We start from the raw sequence: 20,691 nt of genomic DNA, 5'->3' as shown, positions 1-20,691 counted from the left end.
TAAAATTGCTTTAACAAACCAAAACCTAAATATTTTCATTTTACTATAATGTAAGATTTGGAAACGAAGTTCTTACATTAAGAAGCTGGAACCATTAAAAGTTGCCAGAAAAATTAATATAACATTGTTGCTAATTAGTTGTCTGTCAACAAACTAATTGATTAATTGACGTAATGTTTGATTAACTCATCGTTTCAGTTCTATCTGCAATTACACACATATTCTACTTGTTGGTTTTTAGGCTGATTCCTATATTTTAAACATATTCCTTTATTTTTAGGCAAAAAAAAAATTGAAATAAAAGGGGATGTAGAATTACATGTGTAGAGAGGGCTTAACCATAATTTAGGGAGTTAAAATGAACACAGAATACTTGATTTGTTGAATTAATGTAGAAAATGTGACTGGCCTAGTGGTTTAACAACTGTACCATGTAACTGTCATTATTCCTGTCTGTCTCTCTACATTTCAGCACAACTGAGAATTTTAGTTTTAGAGGAGAAATAAACACAATAAAAACACAATAAGACAAGAAGACATTAAAATTATGTATATGTTCAATTTAGGCAAAATCTTTCCACTCAAAAATTTATTTTGTTTAATGTTACATTTCTTGGATGTCTGAGCTTCACTGAATTAATTTGCAAATTCATATATTCAGGATTTTTCAATGAGGGAGAAAGATTAGATGTAATTGAGATTTTGTAAGTTATTAAATTATTTTGTGGAGAAATCGTTTCCGACTGTGTTTTTTTTTGTTTGTTTTTAGCATCAGCAGTACATTAGACGTCCTTCATCAATCAGCAAACCGTTAAGGTCTTACAGCTTATTTGTTGCACTATTAATATCATCAGCACTCGAGGAAAAGACCCTTTGATGCGCCTTCACAACAAAATGTGCACATTGTCTCCTTATGTGCGTGTGTTTCATGTTTTTCATGTGCATTGAGGTTAAAGTCTCCACCGGAGACCTTAACTGATGGGGAGGTCTCCACGGGCAGAGACTGCATCATAAATGCATACTATCCCATGGGCAGAGAGCAACAAACGTGTGTGTGCGTGCGTGCGTGCGTGCATGTAAAATTCAGTGAAATTATCTGATTTAAAACAAAACCTGCTAGCCTTTGATTGTTTTGTTAGTCCCGGTCCTCTCTGCTCAGATGTCGATTTTGGGTTCAGTCCCAACTGGTCCTATTTTGGGCCGACATCTGATGCCAGAGCCTTGTCTTTAGAGATGTACAAGCTCTATTCCGAGGTTCTCCGATGACCAATATTTGGTATTTTTACTCCCATCATGACTCTTGTGCATGATGTGAGTGAATTTCATTTGTTCATCTCTGACGTGTTTGCTCATTTCCTTTCTTGTCTGCTAGATCAATCAGATTGAAATGATGATTGGTATTTCTAGAGGAAAGTATTACAAATTAGAGTATTAAATACTATATCCCTCTTCCCAATTGAATTTAGATTTTCTTTACAACTAAATCTGTGTCCTCATACTGTCCAGGGGCCAAAATCCAGATGAAAGAATGTGGGGGGGAAATGATAATGATCAGGAAATAACCAGGTCTAAGTGACTAAACATTGATTTTAAATTGGGTTAGTGCATTAATAATACAGAGATTTACATAAAAATATAATTGTGTATGAACATGGTTGAGTAAACCAGATGCCCGAAGCAATGGGCCATTTTTGTGAACAAAAAAGAAAGAAGAATTTTTGTACATGTTGGATGAAGTTACTTGTAATAAAAACAAAAACCTCCTGTGCTGACACACTGTCTGTGTTTTTCTCCACTAGAGGGAGGATTTGTTCTCCATTTCCCTTACATGAGTATGAGTGTGTGACACAGTATTAAATCTGTGTTACGGACCCCAGGAGAGACAAGGGAACAATTAGAAACTGGATCACGGAGCTGCCTGGGAAAATGAGATTCAGGGCACCTGTTGACCTCTGTCAGCAGCCTCTCTGATTGCTTAAAGACAACTTGTTTTGTGTATGTTACATTTAGAAAAATAAATTATAATCTTGTCCATTGTCCAAGCTTCTGCATTAAGTGCCTCATTGTTTTTACTTGGTTTTTATTTTGTTAGTTTGATGGAAAAAACAGCTGTTCTCTAGTTCCTTGGGAGTTCACAAGTTAATTAGCAGAAATTAAGATGTGAGATGGAGGGAGAAAATAGGAAGGAGTTGCAGTGCATCAGTCATTCAGTTAGTGGCGGATTTTGTGACACCTCAGGATACATGTTGGATGTCTTTTTTTATTTGATTCAAGATTTTTGTCACCAAGTAGAGGAATACTATTCATTGGAGGAATCCCAAACCAACTGTATGCTTGTGCCGAAAAAACCTACACGTGTGATGTGAGAGTATCTGAGCTTCCTCTCTATCTGATTGGATTTCCCATGGATTAACATGGTAGTCCAGATTTTTCTCTCTATTTGGAGGCATTTTTACAGCAATAATCGGATCCACTTGGCCTTAATAAAGGAGTTGGGCCATCAGACCCTGCTCTTAGTTGTGGAGAATATCCTGAAAGATCCACTAGAGCAGGAGAGAGCATGGAGGGAAAAAAAGGCAGTCAATTAAAAAAGGCAGAAGGGGAGAGCTAAATAGAGTAACAGAAACTGCAGGGAAAAAAATTGTGACAGAAAAGGAGTGATGAGTGACTGACACTGTTTCCGAAACAAGCCGAGAAAGAGAAGAAGAACAGAGAGGGTGAGACTGAACGAGACAGATGGACTCAGAGAAAGGTGTATCGAAAGTCCAATAATGTAGTAGTGAAGGAAAAGAAAGAAAGGACCCTGGAGGAAAAGATAGAAGAAGAGGGGAAGATGAGTGTGAGGTGGGAGACGGAGGGACTCCAGACAGTTGGCATCGTCTGCCTGGTGATCATGTTCCTCAAACTGATGCACCTGCTCGGCCTGATTGACATCACTGAGACCGGTGAGGCAACTTGGGAGAGGGGCAGTGAGGAGGAGGATAAAATGAAGCGAAGAGGCTGGAGTGTATGTTTTTTAATCCACATAAATATTTGTGAATGTTGTTTGACTCAGCTCTGGCTTAATCATGAGAGGAGTATAAGTAGCTGAACAAAAGTTGTAAATAATAAAGATATTATAAAAGGCTGTTGTGGAAAAAACAGATTTGACTTTAAAGAATAAGGCTGTTGATATTTGACAACAAAACACCAAAACCAAAAATGTGTTACTTCTTCCCTTAAGGACTTCCCCAGCCTGCCTGAAGATCTCAGCCCCAAGAACATACATCTTTAAAGATGGGTCACAAATATATAGTTTCATTTTTTTAAAAACAGGTTCACTGATTCCCTAGAAAAGCTGGGCACTGTTGTTTTTAGCAAATGTTACTCATAGCGGCGCAAAGAGTGCATTTGTTGGGGACTATTTTCAGCTGGGTATGAATACACAGTTGGTGCTCTGTGTGCTCTGCCCACAGTGTTTACTAAGTGGAGTTTTACAGATGACTAAATTAAAATGGGTTGCACCACACTAACTTATTACTTAGTTGTTACTAAATACAAGAACCAAATGCAATTTGCTGTTGAATATTTACTCTTTACATGTTGATATTTAATCATATTTGCTTGTATCATAATATATTATGTTTATCCAGGTGTTCTCTAGATAATTATATTTTATTTGTTTGTTGTCTGTAATGTACTAACAAATAGAAACATGTCCCTTTAGGACCGACTGCCGACAATTCAGGGCAGTAAGTAGCTGCAGATTGGAGCTTCACAGCTTTATGACCATATTGTGGACTAACTTGGGGATAATTTGAATGTACAAGGATAAACGGCAGTGTTTTCTGTAAATATGTTAACATGTTTCTATAAAGAAATTCACTTGTTCACCAAGTTTATTTTTGAATGAGGGAAAGTGGATTAATAAACCCTGTGTAACTGTTGTGTAGCTAACTGAACCAACTGACAAAGCTCACGTTAGCTTGTTATATATGTTATATATGATGCGTTTAGAGTGAAGAGTAAAAACAGAAAAATATATAAATAAATTATGTTTAAAAATGATGTAAATCTTGAATATTTTAAATTACATTTCACAAAAATAACACACCTCACCTACGAAACATTATGCCAATAACGTTTGACTAAAAGAGTGACCGTTGAGTTAGCATAATCACATAATTCCCTCTCATTTCTACAGTATGAATATTATTAACTCTTGCACACAGATTTCTCCACGTATGCAGACTTAAATAAAACAATAACACCCTCATTTGCAAAAGATATATCTTTTGCACCTCTAAAAATGTACTTTTAAGTTATGCTAGCTTGTGATGCTACAGGGACTTCCTGTTTGCATAGTTCATTGCTGTTGATTGGACGGCACTACTGATGTATCACCATATGGGTTTAATTACATTGAACTATAAAATGTAAAAAATGACTTACTAGCTTTTTTAAGCATGTCCCCTTGAGTTGAGAGGTGATTTTGTGTAGGACTGAACTTGAATTATTGTTTTAAATGAACCCTAAAAAATCCAAGGTTAAAATTAAGGGCAGCTGGACTTGGTTGAAGATACTTAAAGACGTTTGGCCTCTCATCCGAGAGGCTTCTTCAGTTCTGACGGACTGACAGGGAATCGCAGCTTTTTAACCTCTGTGGGGTCGTTATCAAGGTTGTGGGTACCACTTGGTTCGTTAGTGCTCCTCCTGGTTGTTGTGACGACAGTCATTGGAGACACCTGAGGCCAAGTCTGGGAGATAAGTGGTGTCGCAAACCTCCTCCCCTGTTAAGAGGTGGTCCCTCCACTTGGGTGTAAATGGCCACCTTGACTCCACTTATCTCCCACATACAATGCTGTCCTTTCATCATTTCGCAGTAAACTAAACAAACGCTCACATTTGGCCTTGGGTGTCTCCAACGACTGTCGTCACAACAGCCAGGAGCACTAACAAACCAAGTGGTATGTATCATCTAGACAACGACCTCACAGAGGCCTCTTGGATGAGAGACGAAAGTATCTTCAACCAAGTCCAGTCGCCCTCAGAATACTATGACCTGGATGACTGAGAGCCGTCACAGGCAACCCTAAACAATATCACATAAGAGTGGTTCAACTCCTTCTGCTAGTTTTGGTTTGTGTTTCTCAGCGTATTATACATTTCTGTGCTCTGCTGGATGTTTTATCAGAATATAACTTGATTCTTTTCCTCTGGACCGCTGAGCACCTATCAAATAAACCTCTCAGTGTCCAATCTGACTAGTTTTCTTTGTTCTGTTTTTCTCTTCCTCTCATTATCACTCTCTCACTGTTCTCCATTTACGCTCTTTCACTCCATCTTGGTGTCAATACCCCTCTTCCTCTTCCTCCTCCTCCTCTCTTCTCTCTGTCTAAAGATGGTGAGTATGGTATCAGAAAAAAACCTAACTAACTTCGAGCACTTGAATGTTTTCCTTTTTCCCAGTCATGCAGTGCTTTCTCTTTAGAGCGTGTGAACTGGTAACCAATAATGCTGCAACACTTAATCGTGCATTTGTGATTTGCTCTGTGAGTAAAAAGTGACTTTGATTGAATTTCTCAAAATCTGATTTTCTGCAGTTTTTTTCTTTTTTCTTTCTTTTTTTTTTTTTTTACAGTAAACAGATCATTATTGAGTTTGGTGACATTTCCACCATAAAGAAAGTACCTCCTCTTCTTTTTCACTCCCTTGTTTGCCTGCCTTTTGCTCCTCTAAAGCTTTTTGATAAATCTCTCTCTTAAACTCGGCTGTTTTCCCCACCTCCTCTATACCAAATGCCTCCCTGTTGAATGATCCCACCCCTCCCTGAATGTTGACCTGCATCCACACACTCAATGTCCGCCCCATCCTCCCTGTTTTTCTCTTCATCTTTCCCTTGTCACTCTTTATTTTATCGCTACCTGTCTGTCTATCCATCCCATCCTCTGTCTCTCTCTTTCTTCCACAGACAGCAGCGACAGTGATTTGGAGTTATCGACAGTGCGTCACCAGCCAGAAGGGCTGGACCAGCTGCAGGCTCAGACCAAGTTTACCAGGAAGGAGCTTCAGTCTCTCTATCGAGGCTTCAAGAACGTACGTCCGTCTGCTGATACGTTCTCCATTGCTTTACCACCTTTACTATTCTTTATATAGACTTGAATTATTCTGATATCTTTTTTTTTCTTTCTTGGTTGAGCAGGAGTGTCCCAGTGGAATGGTTGATGAGGAGACATTCAAGACCATCTATTCTCAGTTCTTTCCCCAAGGAGGTTAGAAGTTAAAACAATCTCTCCTCTCTTGTCCTTTGAGAAATTAGGGATGTTGCAGTTTTTTCTATGACAAGGGGAGTGTCCAAAGCAAACATTAAAAAGCCTGGAGAGGGTCCATCCCAATAATTTTCTCTCTTGTTGTTTTGGATGCTTTGGTGAAATGTAGTACACTAAATCTATGAGCCTGACTCCTTTTGTCCACAGATGCTACCACATATGCTCACTTCCTGTTCAACGCATTTGACATAGACAGAAACGGTTCAATCCGCTTTGAGGACTTTGTCATCGGCCTGTCAGTGTTGCTCAGAGGTTCAGTCACTGAGAAGCTCAACTGGGCCTTTAACCTCTACGACATTAATAAGGATGGCTACATCACCAAAGAGGTATGTGTGGCTTATGGAGTATGCAACTTTTTGGACATGAAAAGTTCAACAAGGTGCGACAAAAGCTGGAATCACGCCAAAAGATTGCAGTTATGTGGTATCTAAATGCGTCTGGACCACTGGGTTACCAGGACCCCCATTGATTATGCAATATTGAAATTTGAAATGATTCACAGTTATAACAAATGGTCAAAGCGGTGTCTGTATCCAGAGCCATTGCAGAAAGGTGGCGAGGCTCAGGACTTTAATCGGGAGGTCCTGATCACTAACATGCACACACACAGACCACAGTACAGTTTTTGTTTCTCCAACTTGATAACAAGGTGCTAAAACATCATCACAGCTAGCAGAAACAGCAGCATGCTCACCTTTAACAGCAATGACTTTAACAAAGAAAATAACAGCTCCTAGATGGCTTTCTTATAGTCCCTTTGGCACACTATGAAAAACCTCTTTCACTTCTGTCTTTCTCTTCTTCAGGAGATGCTGGCGATTATGAAGTCAATCTATGACATGATGGGGAGGTACACCTACCCCTGTGTGCGAGATGAAGCACCCTATGAACACGTGGACAAGTTTTTCCAGGTTCTGAATGCACATAATTTAAAAAAGATATATATAAGCACACTGTGTTACAAGGCCTCTTTTCAGTTTTTCTACTCAAATGAACATTACAAAGTGCCCTACAAATGCTCACTAATGTGTCATTTCTCTCTGTTTTGTTGATTCTTTTTCCAACAGAAAATGGATAAAAACCGAGACGGTGTGGTGACCATTGAAGAGTTCATTGAGACCTGTCAGAAGGTGACTTTTTCACCCAGTCCCACCACAAACAGATAAGGGCAACAAAATCAGAAAATCACACTTACTCAGCAACACGTAGTGTACAACAGGTCACGGTTCAGTGCCAGTAACAACATGATGTCACAGGTATTGACAGAGATTATCCACTTACAGTAAAGCACCACTCATGTCTTTGAGAAATACCTCACTTTCCCGTCTTTTGCCTGAATCATGTCCAGACCCTCCCTCTTTTTATTATGGTATGCTTGTTAGGTGTGGCTGAAAAGGAAGTTAACTCAGGCAGATTTATTTTCAAGTAGCAAGAAGTGGACTGGGGTGTGGGAAGTTGACAGACAGGTGAGAGGACACCGAGGCAAGCTCCAGCTTGACGGGCTGCGTCCTCCAGCAAACAATTTAAGGCAGGCGGGCAGGTAGCGTCCTCAAACAGGCGGGGATTCTATTCACAATATTCTCAAATCGGCCACTGAAGTCTCTGACAAACTGGGGAGGAGTGGGTGAAGAGCCGGTGTATTTCACTGAGGAGGTCGATTGCAGGATGAGCCACAGGTCAGAGCTGCTGCCGGTGGAGAACAGCCAGGAGAAAGGGAGCCACAGCGACACGCCCACAACAACACACACAAGACACGACAGACAACAAACAGACAGAGACGGCAGGGAGGGGAAACAGTGGAAACAAGGGGACAGAGGTGGTGGCAAGGTGGCTGTTCTCCGCAGACTGGAGCAGGGAAGCCCAGTTGTCCTTCCACAACCTGCGGCAGCGTTGGAAGTGGTGCAGGGAACAGAGGGGGCTGGTAGCCTAGGGAGTCTTCGGATGTTGACAAGCCCGTGGCAGAGCTGGTGAGGAAATTGTGGGCATATTCCACCTAGGAAAGGAGGATACTCCACGTGTTCGGGTTCTGGGTGGTGAAGCACCGTAGGGCTGCCCCCGGGTCTTGGTTGGCCCTCTCAGCTTGACAATTAGTCTGCGGGTGGAAACCACCCATGAACTGAGGGCCTCTGTCTGAAACGATAGACCATGCAGGTGGAAACATCTGCCTCAATGGAGGACCACCAGAAGCTCCGCCTAAGCAGGGACAGGGTTCTCCGATAGCCAGGGTGACAGGTGAGGCAGGAGCAGTGAGCCCACTGCAGGACCTGTGAGTGGACAGAGTCAGGGACAAACAGACAGATAGCCAGACCTTTACCTGGATCGGGTTGCACCCCCTGGGCCTCCCTCACGATGGATTCTATTTCCCAGGACACGGCCGCCACCATGCAACTGGAAGGGAGGAGCTGGGGAAGTCCTCTGGAGAGTGATGCATTCTGGACAAGGCATCGGGTTTCAGGTTCTTGGAGCCTGGTCTATAGGTTAGAGTGAAGTTAAAACGTCCAAAAAACAAAGCCCAATGTGCCTGGCGTGAATTGAGTCTCTTAGCAGTTTGAATATAGGGAAGATTCTTGTGATCAGTCCGGACTATGAAAGGCAGTTCTGTGCCCTCAAGCCAATGGCACCACTCCTCCAGAGCCAACTTGACAGCTAATAGCTCTCTGTTACCAACATCATTGTTCCTCTCTGCAGGGCAGAGGATGCGAGAGAAGAATGCACAAGGGTGTATCTTTTGGTCTGGACCACGCTGCGGCTAAACTGCCCCCACCCCGCTGTCAGATGCATCCACCTCCGCTATGAACTGGTTGGAGGAGTCAGGATTAACTAAGATGGGAGCGGAGGTGAACTGGGTTTATAGCTTGGCAAAGGCTGCTTGGGATTCAGGAGACCATGTAAACGAGGCTTTAACAGAGGTTAGTTGTGTTAATGGAGCAGTTATCTTGCTGTGGTCCCTGACAAACCTGCGGTAAAAGTTTGCAAAGCCCAAAAACTGTTGGAGGTGCCTTCGGATATTGGGGACTGGCTACTATACTACTGCCTTTATCTTGCCTGGATCTACTTTCATCTGCCCGCACCCAATGATATACCCCAAAAAAATCACACAACTGGAGTGGAATTTGCATTTCTCTGCTTTGACGTATAGTCTGTTCTCCAGCAGCCGCTGGCGGTTCAGGAAGTCTCTGAATACGCCATTGACTAGGTTCTGAAAAACTGCAGAAGCGTTATGCGAAATGGCATTACCTGATACTCAAAGTGACAGAAGAGGGTTTTCCTCTCGTCTCCTTGCTTGATCTTTACCAGGTGGTACGGGTTACAGAGGTCCAGTCTGGAAAAGATGGTGGCCTGTTGTAGCGGTTCAAAGGCTGATTAGCGGCAGTGGGTACTTGTTTTTAAGGGCGCGGCCCAATCATAGACAATGATTATTCGTCTTTCCCACCACCTCTCATTCACATGATCACTAGTTACCCAAATACAACCCGGGCAATGGTTTTCAAACAAGATTACACCTAAATTCATCTAAGAACACTTCCGAACACTTGTACTACTACAATTATGTTACACAAACTAACATAAAACCAACAATCACAGAAGGACGAAGAGTAATAAAAGGAGGAAAAACACAAAAGCCAATAGTTGTTGGTAGTTAGTTGGTGGTCACCGCACTGTTATTCACTTCTCTGCTATATGGATAGGAGAGACAGAGCCACCTACAGTCCAGTATAGGGAAAGACAGGCATGTCTAGGCTACAGCTGAACCATACATTGTCACACATTATCCAAACCACAAGAGACTGGAGGTGGTTTGTAACAGCAGAATACTTATTTGACTGAAACATGCTGACAAACTAAAACTATAAAGTCTGTAGTCTGTAAAAAAAAACAACTTAGTTCATGGTATTTGGATTGACACTGTCAGTCCTTTTGGGGAGTTAAAGGAGAAGCCCCCCCCCTTCCCCAAATACGTAAATATTTACCCACAAGTGTTGTAGACCACCTAATACACGCCTTTTCTTTAAGCCTGCGGGAAACTGAACCATGATTCATACACAAATGTGTTTTTTTACATTTTTTGGTTAGATACATGATTTATTTACTGTTTTGAGTTTGAATAACTCGGTAGGCCTGAGCTCCATGAATCTACACCACTGTTGTTCACCTTGAAGCAAGTCAAAACTTGCTTTCTTCACGACTGTACCTAAAGAACATCACCCTTAAACATCCTTAGCGCTATAAAATGTTGATTGACATTTATGGGTTACGGTGGAAGACTTTATCTCTTGATGTTGTGGGTCTGTGTGGGCACAAATCTCAACATATCTTTAAAAAAGCAGTGTCAGTGAGGAAAATATGGGATATGATGGTGCAAATATGCAAGTATTTGACTTTTAGCTCCTTGTTGTAATTGCTGTGCCACAAAATTGGAATTATAATGTACCAGCTGTGATGGCCACTTTTTTCTGGACTTCACAAGTAGTTGAGTGCTGAGATTAAACTATGTGGGCTCACTCATGTTGTGTTTGGTTGTCCTGTAAACATCAGTAGAGTTCTGACTCACATTTACCCCAAACTTAAACACTGGGCAATGTATCTGCTACAGCTTTGCAGCTGTTCTAACATGCCACAGAGGGATTTAGCTACCCTTTGAGGAGAATTGACTAAACTAATATTTTTTTAATAACAATAATGAGAAAGAGCTTTGCAATTTATCCCTTAAAAATGTAATTTTTTGTAGAATGCCAAAAATTACGAATGTTTTTATATTGCTTCTAAAGGTACTAGAGGGCTAAAATTTGAGAGCACAACCTCGAATTAATACAAACCACATCTATAGCGAACAAATCTTCTTTTCTCTGTTGTCTTCATTCCAAAGATTCTATTCTAAATTTAAAAGTACTTCAGCAAGTCTTTTAGACAGGATCAATTCAAGTTAAAAGGATTATACAACAAACAGCACTAATTTCCAATATCATTCTCTTAGCAGCCACTTTTGCTTGACTTCTTTCTTGGACAGCTAGATACCAGTAAACAAACAACAGGACCGGTTTTAAGTTGCTTTCAATGTACTTACACACAGTCTCAGGAACTAGAAATAGACAAACAGCAACAAACAAGGACAACAAAGCTGAACAAATACTGGTAAAAACATAGAACTACATAAGAGGTAAAACAAGTGTATATTTAAAATGCAGCAATGACCAACAACAAACAATGTCTATATACAAGTCAAGTGATCTGTAGATTGTAAACAAATACAACTAGTAATGTTATTGATTATTTTATATACATGACGTGGGTGGTTATGTACAGTATACATATATTTTTAATTACATTTTATTTTTAACTTTATATTTATGGTTTTTGACTTGCAGTACTTGTTTTAGCTCTCTTCTTCTACTTACTATGTTTACTGTTATGCACCAACATACCAAAGCAAATTCCTTGTATGTGAAAACCTACTTGGGAAAAGATAACCGGATTGGGATGCTGATTCTGACACGTTAAAGCACAGTGTGCATTTGAAACTGTAAATATATCATTTTAAATTGTAGGTAAGTGGATGTTTTAGTGTTACGGGTTACATCCATAATTAATTACTAATAATGAATCAATCACTTTGGTCTGGAAAGAGTTCACTGGAAACTTTGTTGTCACTGTGGCCACTTGATAAAAACATATGATTATGTCCTAAACAAATGTTGACAAATGTTTTTCTTCATCTTTTTTTCCCCCAGGACGAGAACATCATGAACTCCATGCAGCTGTTTGAGAATGTGATATAAAGAATCAGAAAGCTCTCAGTTGTTTTTCCTTCATTAGCATCACATCTACAACTCACAAACAAACACAGCACACCCATGCACCACAAACTCATCCTGGCATACAATGTAGGAACTGTAGCGTTTTTTTGTGTTTCTCACCGCGCTCCTTTAGCTGTATCTTGCAACTGCTTCCGGATTGAAAGGACTGCTACAGACAGAAGAAGAGCTTCCTCAGTATACCTCCTGTCTATCATAGTCTGTTTTTGTGTCCTACTTGAAGAAACAGAAGAGCTCCTTGTGTTTTTATCAAGGAATAAGCACGCTTACAATAATCCACTGACCTGAGCACACAAGGATACAAGCTTTAACACTAATACACTTCGTCTCTCTCTCACTCACACACACACACACACACACACAAAAACATACTCTCACATACACACTGACCCGCTGTTTCCTCAAAAGGTTTTAAAGCACTGGATGAAGTGAACTAAGAGCAGCACGGAGGAATAAAACGAAATGAACTAAAGCATGTTTGTCATCAAATATGTGATGTGGAATGAGCTTGCACTAAGATTTTACGTATTATGTGCTCCTGAAGTAAAGGCACTGTAGATACCTGCACCTGATACACCACTGGTGGAAACCAGTGTATGTATATATGTATAGTTAACAGTTATATACCCTACGTTGTATTGGTCTCATCTGTGCTGCACTGAGTGATGGAATAGGACCAGAGTATTTGTTTAAAAAATCTCTGTGTTAATCAGTTTGACATCGTGTTTAGTAGCAAAATTTAAATGTATTATTCAAATATTTCTCTCTCTCTTTTTTATTTTGAAAGATGTCGGATTATGTTTAACTGGTCAGATTGGAAATGTTGAGTCTGTTCAGTACTGTGAGGAAACAAAAGGACTGTTAAAAGTGTGTTCTTGTGCTGAATTAAGGCTTTATCTTGGTTCTTCAGTATCTATGAGCATGCTGACTCTTAAGTGCCACAGTATTATGTACAGTACAGTTAGACCTTTTGTGATGTTGGTTCATTAAAGATGCTGTTGACAGGTGAGGCTTCTACTTTTTTCAGTCCCTTCACCACATTTCCCTCATGCATTCAGATGACGAAGCAGCAAAAACTGTGGATGAACAAACATGAAGTCAACTGACAAGAGTGAAATTAAACAGTAGGAAATGGTGACACAAAAAAAACAAAATAAGGATGTTTTGTCAACAAATGTGAGACCAGAACAACTGAATATTTGTAACTACTAAAACTCTGAAAGTTTTTTTATCCTTTTGTTAGTTAAATTGAGTTACATGTTGAGGAAGAGCACTGAAATCCCATTCGCATCAGTTGCTTAATCCATGCCTCACCTCCAAGGGCTTATTTATCAGCCATTTGGCTTCCAGCTGACTTGTAATGTCCAATCATATTCATGCAGTAGTACACGGCATCCTTCACAACCTGACAGTTCTTACGATCACTCTGCTGATACCATCATGACATCGTTTGTGGCTTCAGCTCCCTCCACCACCCAGACCTGCTCCTTATGTTCATGTGCAGAATGTAACTAAGTATATGTACTCAAGTACTGTTCTGAGTTTTTCTATTTTATACAATGATATACTTGTACTCCACCATATCTCAGAGGCAAATGTTGTTTTTACTTTTTACTCCACTACATTTGTCTGACAGCTTTAGTTACTTCTCATTTTCATAGCGATCCTGTCCAGTGAAAACCATGTATCCCCAAATTTGGTGGTTTTGGATGTGAATTCTTCTGATAAAGTGAAGGATGAAGTTTTCCTTTATGAGTTGAGAGAATTCTCCTACTTCTTAAGCTCAATAAACTATTAAAAACACTCCTTGAATTAGCTGATAATACCTGCATACTTTTAAGTAAGGTTTTGAATGCAGGACTTACTTCTAGTGGAGTATGTTTACAGTTTGGTATTACTTTTACTTCAGTGAAGAATCTGAGTACTTCATCCACCATTCCTTATGTGTTGCAGCTCTTGTTATCGTTGACTTTACTAAGATCTAATGTTCTTGTATGTCTTGGGTTTTCTGGGTTAGATTTGTTTCTCCCAGCAGAGTCCTTGTTGCTGCACTTTTGAGTGCTGACATTTGAGTGCTCCCTCAGAGAGCAATGGCCTTTTCTGCTAAATCTATAAACATTTGCTATAAATGGTCAGTTCCTTTGACATAAATGACTCCAACTGAACTTCCACAGTTTTATTGTTTATCCCTTTTCTGGCTGAGAACATCATGAAATCCATGCAGCTCACACAATCTGTGATCTAACATCATGAATTCCATCATCAACCCACAAGCTCACACCAGGTTAACTGCCACTTCACACACACACACACACACACAGCCACTTCACACACACACACACACACACACACACACACCTCCTGTTACTTTATCCTGCAACTGCTTCTGGACTTAATGCAAACAGCTGGCTTGTGACCCCAACAGCTGACAAAGGCTTCAGTCAGATATATTCAGTGTGTTTACAACATGCACTTAAGTTACCAGGTTACTCAGAGAAATCGTGTTATAATTTCAAGCAGAGAACACATTTAGATGCACTGTAGTAACCTAGTTATTGTAAATCCATGTAGACATGCACAATCAGAGTGTTTACATGCACAACAATCCTAACCACTCATAATGCTATTGACTTTTATCCCCAACATTAATGTCAAGCCAAGATATACAGTAAGTCTGTGACACTTGGTTGGTCATTTAGGAAAACATAAATAATAATTTATTGTTGTGTTTAATTAATAGCTCATGGCTTTCCAGTTTAATATGTATAGATTTAGTGAGACCGAGACACGTACCAATTAAAAGGAATAAAACACTCTCATGTCTCATAGTTGGCCTACATGTTGTGGTGTAAACAGATCTGGGGTCTGTTTAAGCCCTCTCTCCGCGGATACGGCGGGCCAGCTGGATGTATTTGGGCATGATGGTGACCCTCTTGGCGTGGATGGCGCACACTGCCCAGGTCGGTGTCCTCGAACAGATCGACCAGGTAAGCCTCGCTGGCTTCCTGCAGAGTCATGACGGCGGAGCTCTGGAAGCGCAGGTCGGTCTTGAAGTCCTCAGCGATCTCGAAGGGCAGCTTGCGGATCAGCAGCTCAGTGGACTTCTGGTAGCGGCGGATCTCTCTGAGAGCGATCACTTCACAAATCTAAAGGTAGAACATTCAATACTATTATGATAAAATCTTTTTTTTAACAAATATGATCAGTAAATCTTTTTTCATTCCTTTTCCACAAGAAAATAAATATCTTAATAGAAAAAAAAGAATAAGTGCTAATTTGTTCGTGATTCAAATGAATTCAATCAAACATTTATTGAAGCTATCTTGAACATTTGTTATGTTATTGAAGAATGTTAAATTGCGATAATTATCATTATTGTTTTATTGTCCAGCCCTACTTCAAAACATGTATTTTAAGAGTTCACTCACAAAATTTGTTTGTCTCTTTTAACTCATTAGGCTATTTTGGTTTTATGCCTTCCAAATTCACATATGGTTTAGTCTCACTGCTCCAATAAACCTTATTTTCAGCAGCAGCAGAAAGAAGGCATAAAACTGCCCCCTTTAGGAAGCCTGCAGGCTCCAGGTTAACTGAGTGTCAATTAATTTGTGGTAATTTGAATAAAAATGTGTTTGGTAATACTGTATGCACCATGTAAGCAATATCTAAGCTCTCAATAATTGAGCCATCATTTGCATGACACTCACCATAGCACATGATCCCCACACCCACTCAGCCCATTTTTCACAGATACAGGACAGTTAGATGTGATTGTCCCCTGGCCAGTGGTGCTAAATTCCATAGCTGGGTAATTTCTAGAATACAGTATCTATTCTGTACAAATTATGTTCTGGAGGTACATAATGGGCACTCTGTGGAAACAAATCTATCTATATAAACTTAAAATAATAATGGTCTTAAAAAGGACCCTTCTTGTAGGCACCCAACATATTTTGTTTTGCTAAATCCCCACAAACTAATGACCAGTTGTTAATTGAAGCATACACAATAATGCACAATGTGGGAGAAACTGGGATGTCATTATTGGCTCTCTGGCAAGTTAAGATGTACCCCTGATCAAGTGGTCAGAGACAGACTCCAAACAAATGCTGCTCCTTGTGTGCTGGCTAGTCACCAGGCCATTGTTTGATAACATGTCACGCCTACCACTTTTTACCTGTTTACCTGCTGTACACTCACTACTTTACATTGTAGCAAAGTGTAATTTCTTCAGTGTTGTCACGTTAAAAAGACATAATCAAATATTTACTAACATGTGAGGGCTGTGCTCACTTTTGTGAGATATTGTATATTGTTCAGGTTATGGAAGTCAGGGATGAAAAATTTGGTTCAGTAATACCTTTGACCCCTATGTCTGTGAAGATTCTCAGTCATCCAGGTCATAGTTACACAACAAAGGTTAAAGTCAAGGGCAACTGGACTTGGTTGAAGATACTCAAATACCAAGTTTTATAAACATGTTAACTCCGGTACCTCTCAAATACTTGTATCTAAGCGTACTTGATGCCATGTAGGCTAAAAATTTTATAAAAACTTAAAGGCCAAAAAACATACAACGTTACAACAGAGCAAACTTTATGCAACCTGTTGGTTTTGCCCTGTTATCCAACATTCTGCCAGCTGCAGTGGTGGATGAAGTGCTCAGATCCCTTACATAAGTAAAAGTAATACCTCCCTGTAAAAATACTCTGTGAAAAGTAAAAGTACTGGATTGAAAATGTTAAGTAAAAGTATGTAACCTAAGTGTATTCATGAAAATCTTCACATTTGTGAACCATTACTGGTTTTTACATGAAAAATGACTTAAATAATCATCAAAATAGTTTTCTGTCAATCAAGTAATGGTTTCAGCTTCAACTGTATTTTTTTTAACTCTTCATCTGTTTTGTGTGTGAAAATCCTCCTTTGTAAAGTAACTAGTTACTGAAGCTGTCAGATAAATATAGTGAAATAAAAAGTACAATATATCCCTCTGTAGCAGAGTAGAAGTAGAAAATGGCAGAAGCACTTGGCAGTACTTGAGTAGGCCAGGCTTAATGCACTTAGTTATTAGTGCTAGTTACTACTGGCCAAAGGTGTCACGACATAGACTGTATAAAAGAAGCGTGTGAATGTAGGCCAGTAAAGGCACTGCAAATAAACAACCATCAGATGGCAGTGTTGCGGGATACACAAGCCTAAAGGCGAGCAGAAATTTTAATACTCCAGGACCCGGTGAACCTGCTGGAGAAGCAACCAGCACAGCGGCAGAAAAAAAGCTGCGCAGCTTTTACAAGAAAGGTCATCACAAAACATTACAAAACTGATGAAGGCACTGTTACCCAAGATCTTCACAGGGGGAGGAGGCGAGGGGTGTGCGTCACCGCTGCGCCGCCCCTGATTGGCTGAGACAGGTTTCGAAGGCGGAGCACTTGATGTCACGGGAGGATGTGGGCATGCGTGGTGACCAACGTAAACCCCGTGGCTCTATGAAAGACAGGATCACTTCGTAGTGGGACGAGTGACTGTTAGCGGTTCAAAACCCTCGTTTGTAGAGGAAGAAGAGCCTGTCTGGGAAGAACCGGGCTGGAAGAAGGTCTCACCGCAGCACGTCCTGTTCGGGCTTTCCTCCGGCTTCAAGTGTAACGTTAGATCATCTTTGCCCGCCTCATTTCACCGCGATAGACAACACAAACCACGGGGACGAGCCACCGGACGTAACGTTAGCCGAGAAGGGACGTGGGCTCCTCTTTCATCACGCAGGTGAGTACAAAACGTGCAGTTGTTAAACCCACGGGACAGAGTAAGCATACATGTAGATGTTATGAAGCAGGTCATTTGGAAACTCCTGCTTTGGATGCCTCCTGTAACGTTACGTCGTCGCAGCTCAAGCTGGCAGCGGAAATTGATTCAGCGGTTAACGGAAAGGTCTCTGGTATCCTTAGCTAGCTAGAGGACCTGTGTGCCAGTGTGATCGTGTGTCTGCTGACGCCGAAGTGTGTCCGTGAAACCGCAAGGCCCAGTTAGTCCGACTCAGGGAGAAAACACGCACGCAGGAACTATTAGCTACTTCTGTTTATGCTGTGGAGGCCGGCTGCCTCAAGGTTTCTAGATACGATGACTTTATTGTGTCTCTAAAACACACTGCAGGAAGACTAAACATGCAGCTGGCAATGTCCTTTCATCACCTGAATTAATGAGACCCCGAAAGAGAAGAGCTGATAAGAAAGTACAGCTACCAAGCAGCGGTAACTGGGACACAAGAGCTTATTTGGCCATTAGGATTTATTGGCTCTTGATGATGGGGTTCATCTGGAAACGTGGCTAAGCAGAGGTGTGTGTGTGTGCGTACAGTATGTGCGCCTGTGCATGGGTCACAGGCAAATTAACAAATTACCAAACAACTAAAGTACATTACAGGGAAGATCACCTCACACCCACAAGACCTTTTTGAGCGGTGTAGTATTCAGCAGGCCAGTTTGATTTGATATTTATTGAACTCTTGAGTGTGAGCCAGTATATCCTGGGCATGCCTGATGTCCCACTGTGTAAGCGCCATCATTACTAAATCATGATTAAACTTGTTAACAGGCAACCCTTGGGAGGACAGGCAAAGGGTGAGCAGAGCAGTCAGATGTAACTGACATGTATGTTTGTATGATTGTAATTTGCAGGATCAAGGTGTTCAGTTTAGGCCAGTGTTACATGTATGTTTTCTGTTTATTAATTCCTTTAATCCAGGACAATTGTCTCTTATCAGGGACAATAAAAGCAACCCTGAAGCTGGTCTGATAAGAGCCTGATTGCTGAAATCAGCGCTTGGTGGACTGTTTTTATATCGAGTCTTTTCCAAAAGTGGCCATCTTGTATTTCATTTATTCTTAAATTAAACTTGTGTGTTAGGCTTAGTGGGGTTCTTTTGAGCACCTGAGTGATAGTTGTTGCAGCACAATCTGTGTAACACAACACTATTCTTGCATGCTAGAGTATTTTGCATTGCCCCTGTGCCTGCAGTTTGCATACGACTCAGGACTGGTAAATTGTGTCTTGTCTTGTGACAAGTGTGTAGGGGCAAGACCAAGGATTGTGCCAGTGGTTATTTTAATACGCTGTCTCAACTTGATGGATTTCTACTTAATGTTGTATACCAAGTCAACCAGCAATATTTAATGGCAATATCAGTGCACAGGTAGTATGTAAAACTGTGTGCTTCCATAGTTGTACATACTGCCTGTGCACTGATATTGCCGGTCATTTGAGCTCTTTTTTTCACTTATCTTAGGATTTATTATCCTGCTGAGTCACTCTTGGAACCCAGCAAAGGCCCAGAATAAGTTTTTTTTTTTTTTTATTTGAGTGTAACCAACAAATATTTTCAATGTAAATTAATCTTTTGTTTAATTGATTAGTTGTTTGGTCTGTAAAATTTTGAAAAATATTGATATTCAGTTTGCTTTCTAAGCGGATTAAAGAAACCAGAAAATATTCAGCTTCTTCAGAACAGTTTTGATTAGTGGTTTACTAATCAAAGTAAAGTTGTTGTGGCGATAACACTACGTGACTAATCGGTGACAGTGGGTCACACACTACTTGAGCTGACAGCGGCTGTGTCACCCGACGCTGGTCTCCAAACCACGTTTTGCCAAGAAAACACACGGGAAATGACGCGAACCTGCACACGAAACAGCTGTTGTTTGTTATTATAAAGATGGCAATTATAAAGACAAAGAATATGGTTGAAAGAATGGATTACCTCACGCAGGTAGCGGGGATTGTCTGAGCTACAGAGAGAGCTGGAGGTCAGTAAAAAGTGTTTTGCACTGAAAAATGCTCTGCCAGCTGCCTGCTCTCATTGACTGGACGTAGATGTCAAGTCGGCCGACATCTCCAGATATTTAGCATGCTAGATATCTGGCAGACGCCTGTGATGTGTCAGAGCCGTTTGATGCGTCGTTGAGTAGTTCACACATAATGAATGACTGGCGACTGCTGATCGATCACCAATTTACCCCTGATCACAGCCTGACGGTCGCAGAGCTCTCCGACCCGCAAATCAGGCTTAAAATCGTGTAGCGTGAACTAGGCTTAATGGATTAATCGTTGCAGTTGTACATGTGAATACAAGGAATTTGGTTGCCATTAGCTTACTATGCACATACAGTATATTTATTGTTATGCCAAAACAATCCATAAAAGCATAAAAATTGGTATAAAATATTAGTTAAAAAGGCAATAAAGCCATAAGGGAAGAAGTTTTCAGATTTTATTCAGAACAGTTATCCAGAGAACTCAGGTTCTTGGCAGTGGCCCCAACCTCCTGGTCATTCTCTACCCTTTACGCATATCCTCCACTGTCTCTGATGTGACCGATGGGGGTTGCAGAGTTTGACAGAGAGGACCTCAGGTGCAGTTGTGACGTAAAGGGAGCAGGGCTGTAGGGACTGTTGACATCCCCAGGTGGTGCCATTGTTTACTCTGCTGGTGGTGGATGTAAGATTGTCCAAGCTCTCCTGCTGCTTTCTGTCTGTAAGGAAGTTGAAGATACAATCACGTGTGGGTCAATGACCTTT

The 20,691-nt window shown here is 40.7% G+C and overlaps 2 protein-coding genes and 1 pseudogene across 8 annotated transcripts in view; 2 read left to right on the top strand and 1 right to left on the bottom strand.

Moving 5' to 3' along the window:
• Positions 1-13,122, top strand: part of kcnip3b (Kv channel interacting protein 3b, calsenilin) — a 52,243-nt gene extending 39,121 nt beyond the window's left edge. For 2 of the 5 annotated variants that reach the window (XM_046034739.1, XM_046034740.1), the window contains exons 4-9: positions 5,951-6,075; positions 6,182-6,251; positions 6,456-6,634; positions 7,115-7,219; positions 7,376-7,438; positions 8,997-9,186. In XM_046034739.1, coding sequence (XP_045890695.1) covers positions 5,951-6,075; positions 6,182-6,251; positions 6,456-6,634; positions 7,115-7,219; positions 7,376-7,438; positions 8,997-9,104 — 650 coding nt within the window. In that variant the 3' untranslated portion in view covers positions 9,105-9,186. Of the gene's footprint in view, positions 1-2,833; positions 2,946-5,950; positions 6,076-6,181; positions 6,252-6,455; positions 6,635-7,114; positions 7,220-7,375; positions 7,439-8,996; positions 9,187-12,037 lie in introns of those variants that run through there. The other 3 variants (XM_046034741.1, XM_046034738.1, XM_046034737.1) reach the window with 3 other exon arrangements.
• A 1,868-nt stretch (positions 13,123-14,990) lies between these two features.
• Positions 14,991-20,588, bottom strand: LOC123959861 (annotated as a pseudogene).
• The window catches only part of slc23a2 (solute carrier family 23 member 2), a 48,009-nt gene continuing 44,942 nt past the window's right edge, over positions 17,625-20,691 (top strand). For 2 of the 3 annotated variants that reach the window (XM_046034732.1, XM_046034731.1), the window contains exon 1: positions 17,626-17,884. The gene's annotated coding sequence lies outside the window, so the exon portion shown is untranslated. Of the gene's footprint in view, positions 17,885-20,691 lie in introns of all 3 variants that reach the window. The other variant, XM_046034730.1, reaches the window with a different exon arrangement.

The sequence above is a fragment of the Micropterus dolomieu genome, linkage group LG21 (genome assembly GCF_021292245.1).
Source record: "Micropterus dolomieu isolate WLL.071019.BEF.003 ecotype Adirondacks linkage group LG21, ASM2129224v1, whole genome shotgun sequence".
Taxonomy (NCBI): domain Eukaryota; kingdom Metazoa; phylum Chordata; class Actinopteri; order Centrarchiformes; family Centrarchidae; genus Micropterus; species Micropterus dolomieu.
Note: the sequence above shows the minus strand (reverse complement) of the source record. Positions and strands in the feature narration are given on the sequence as shown.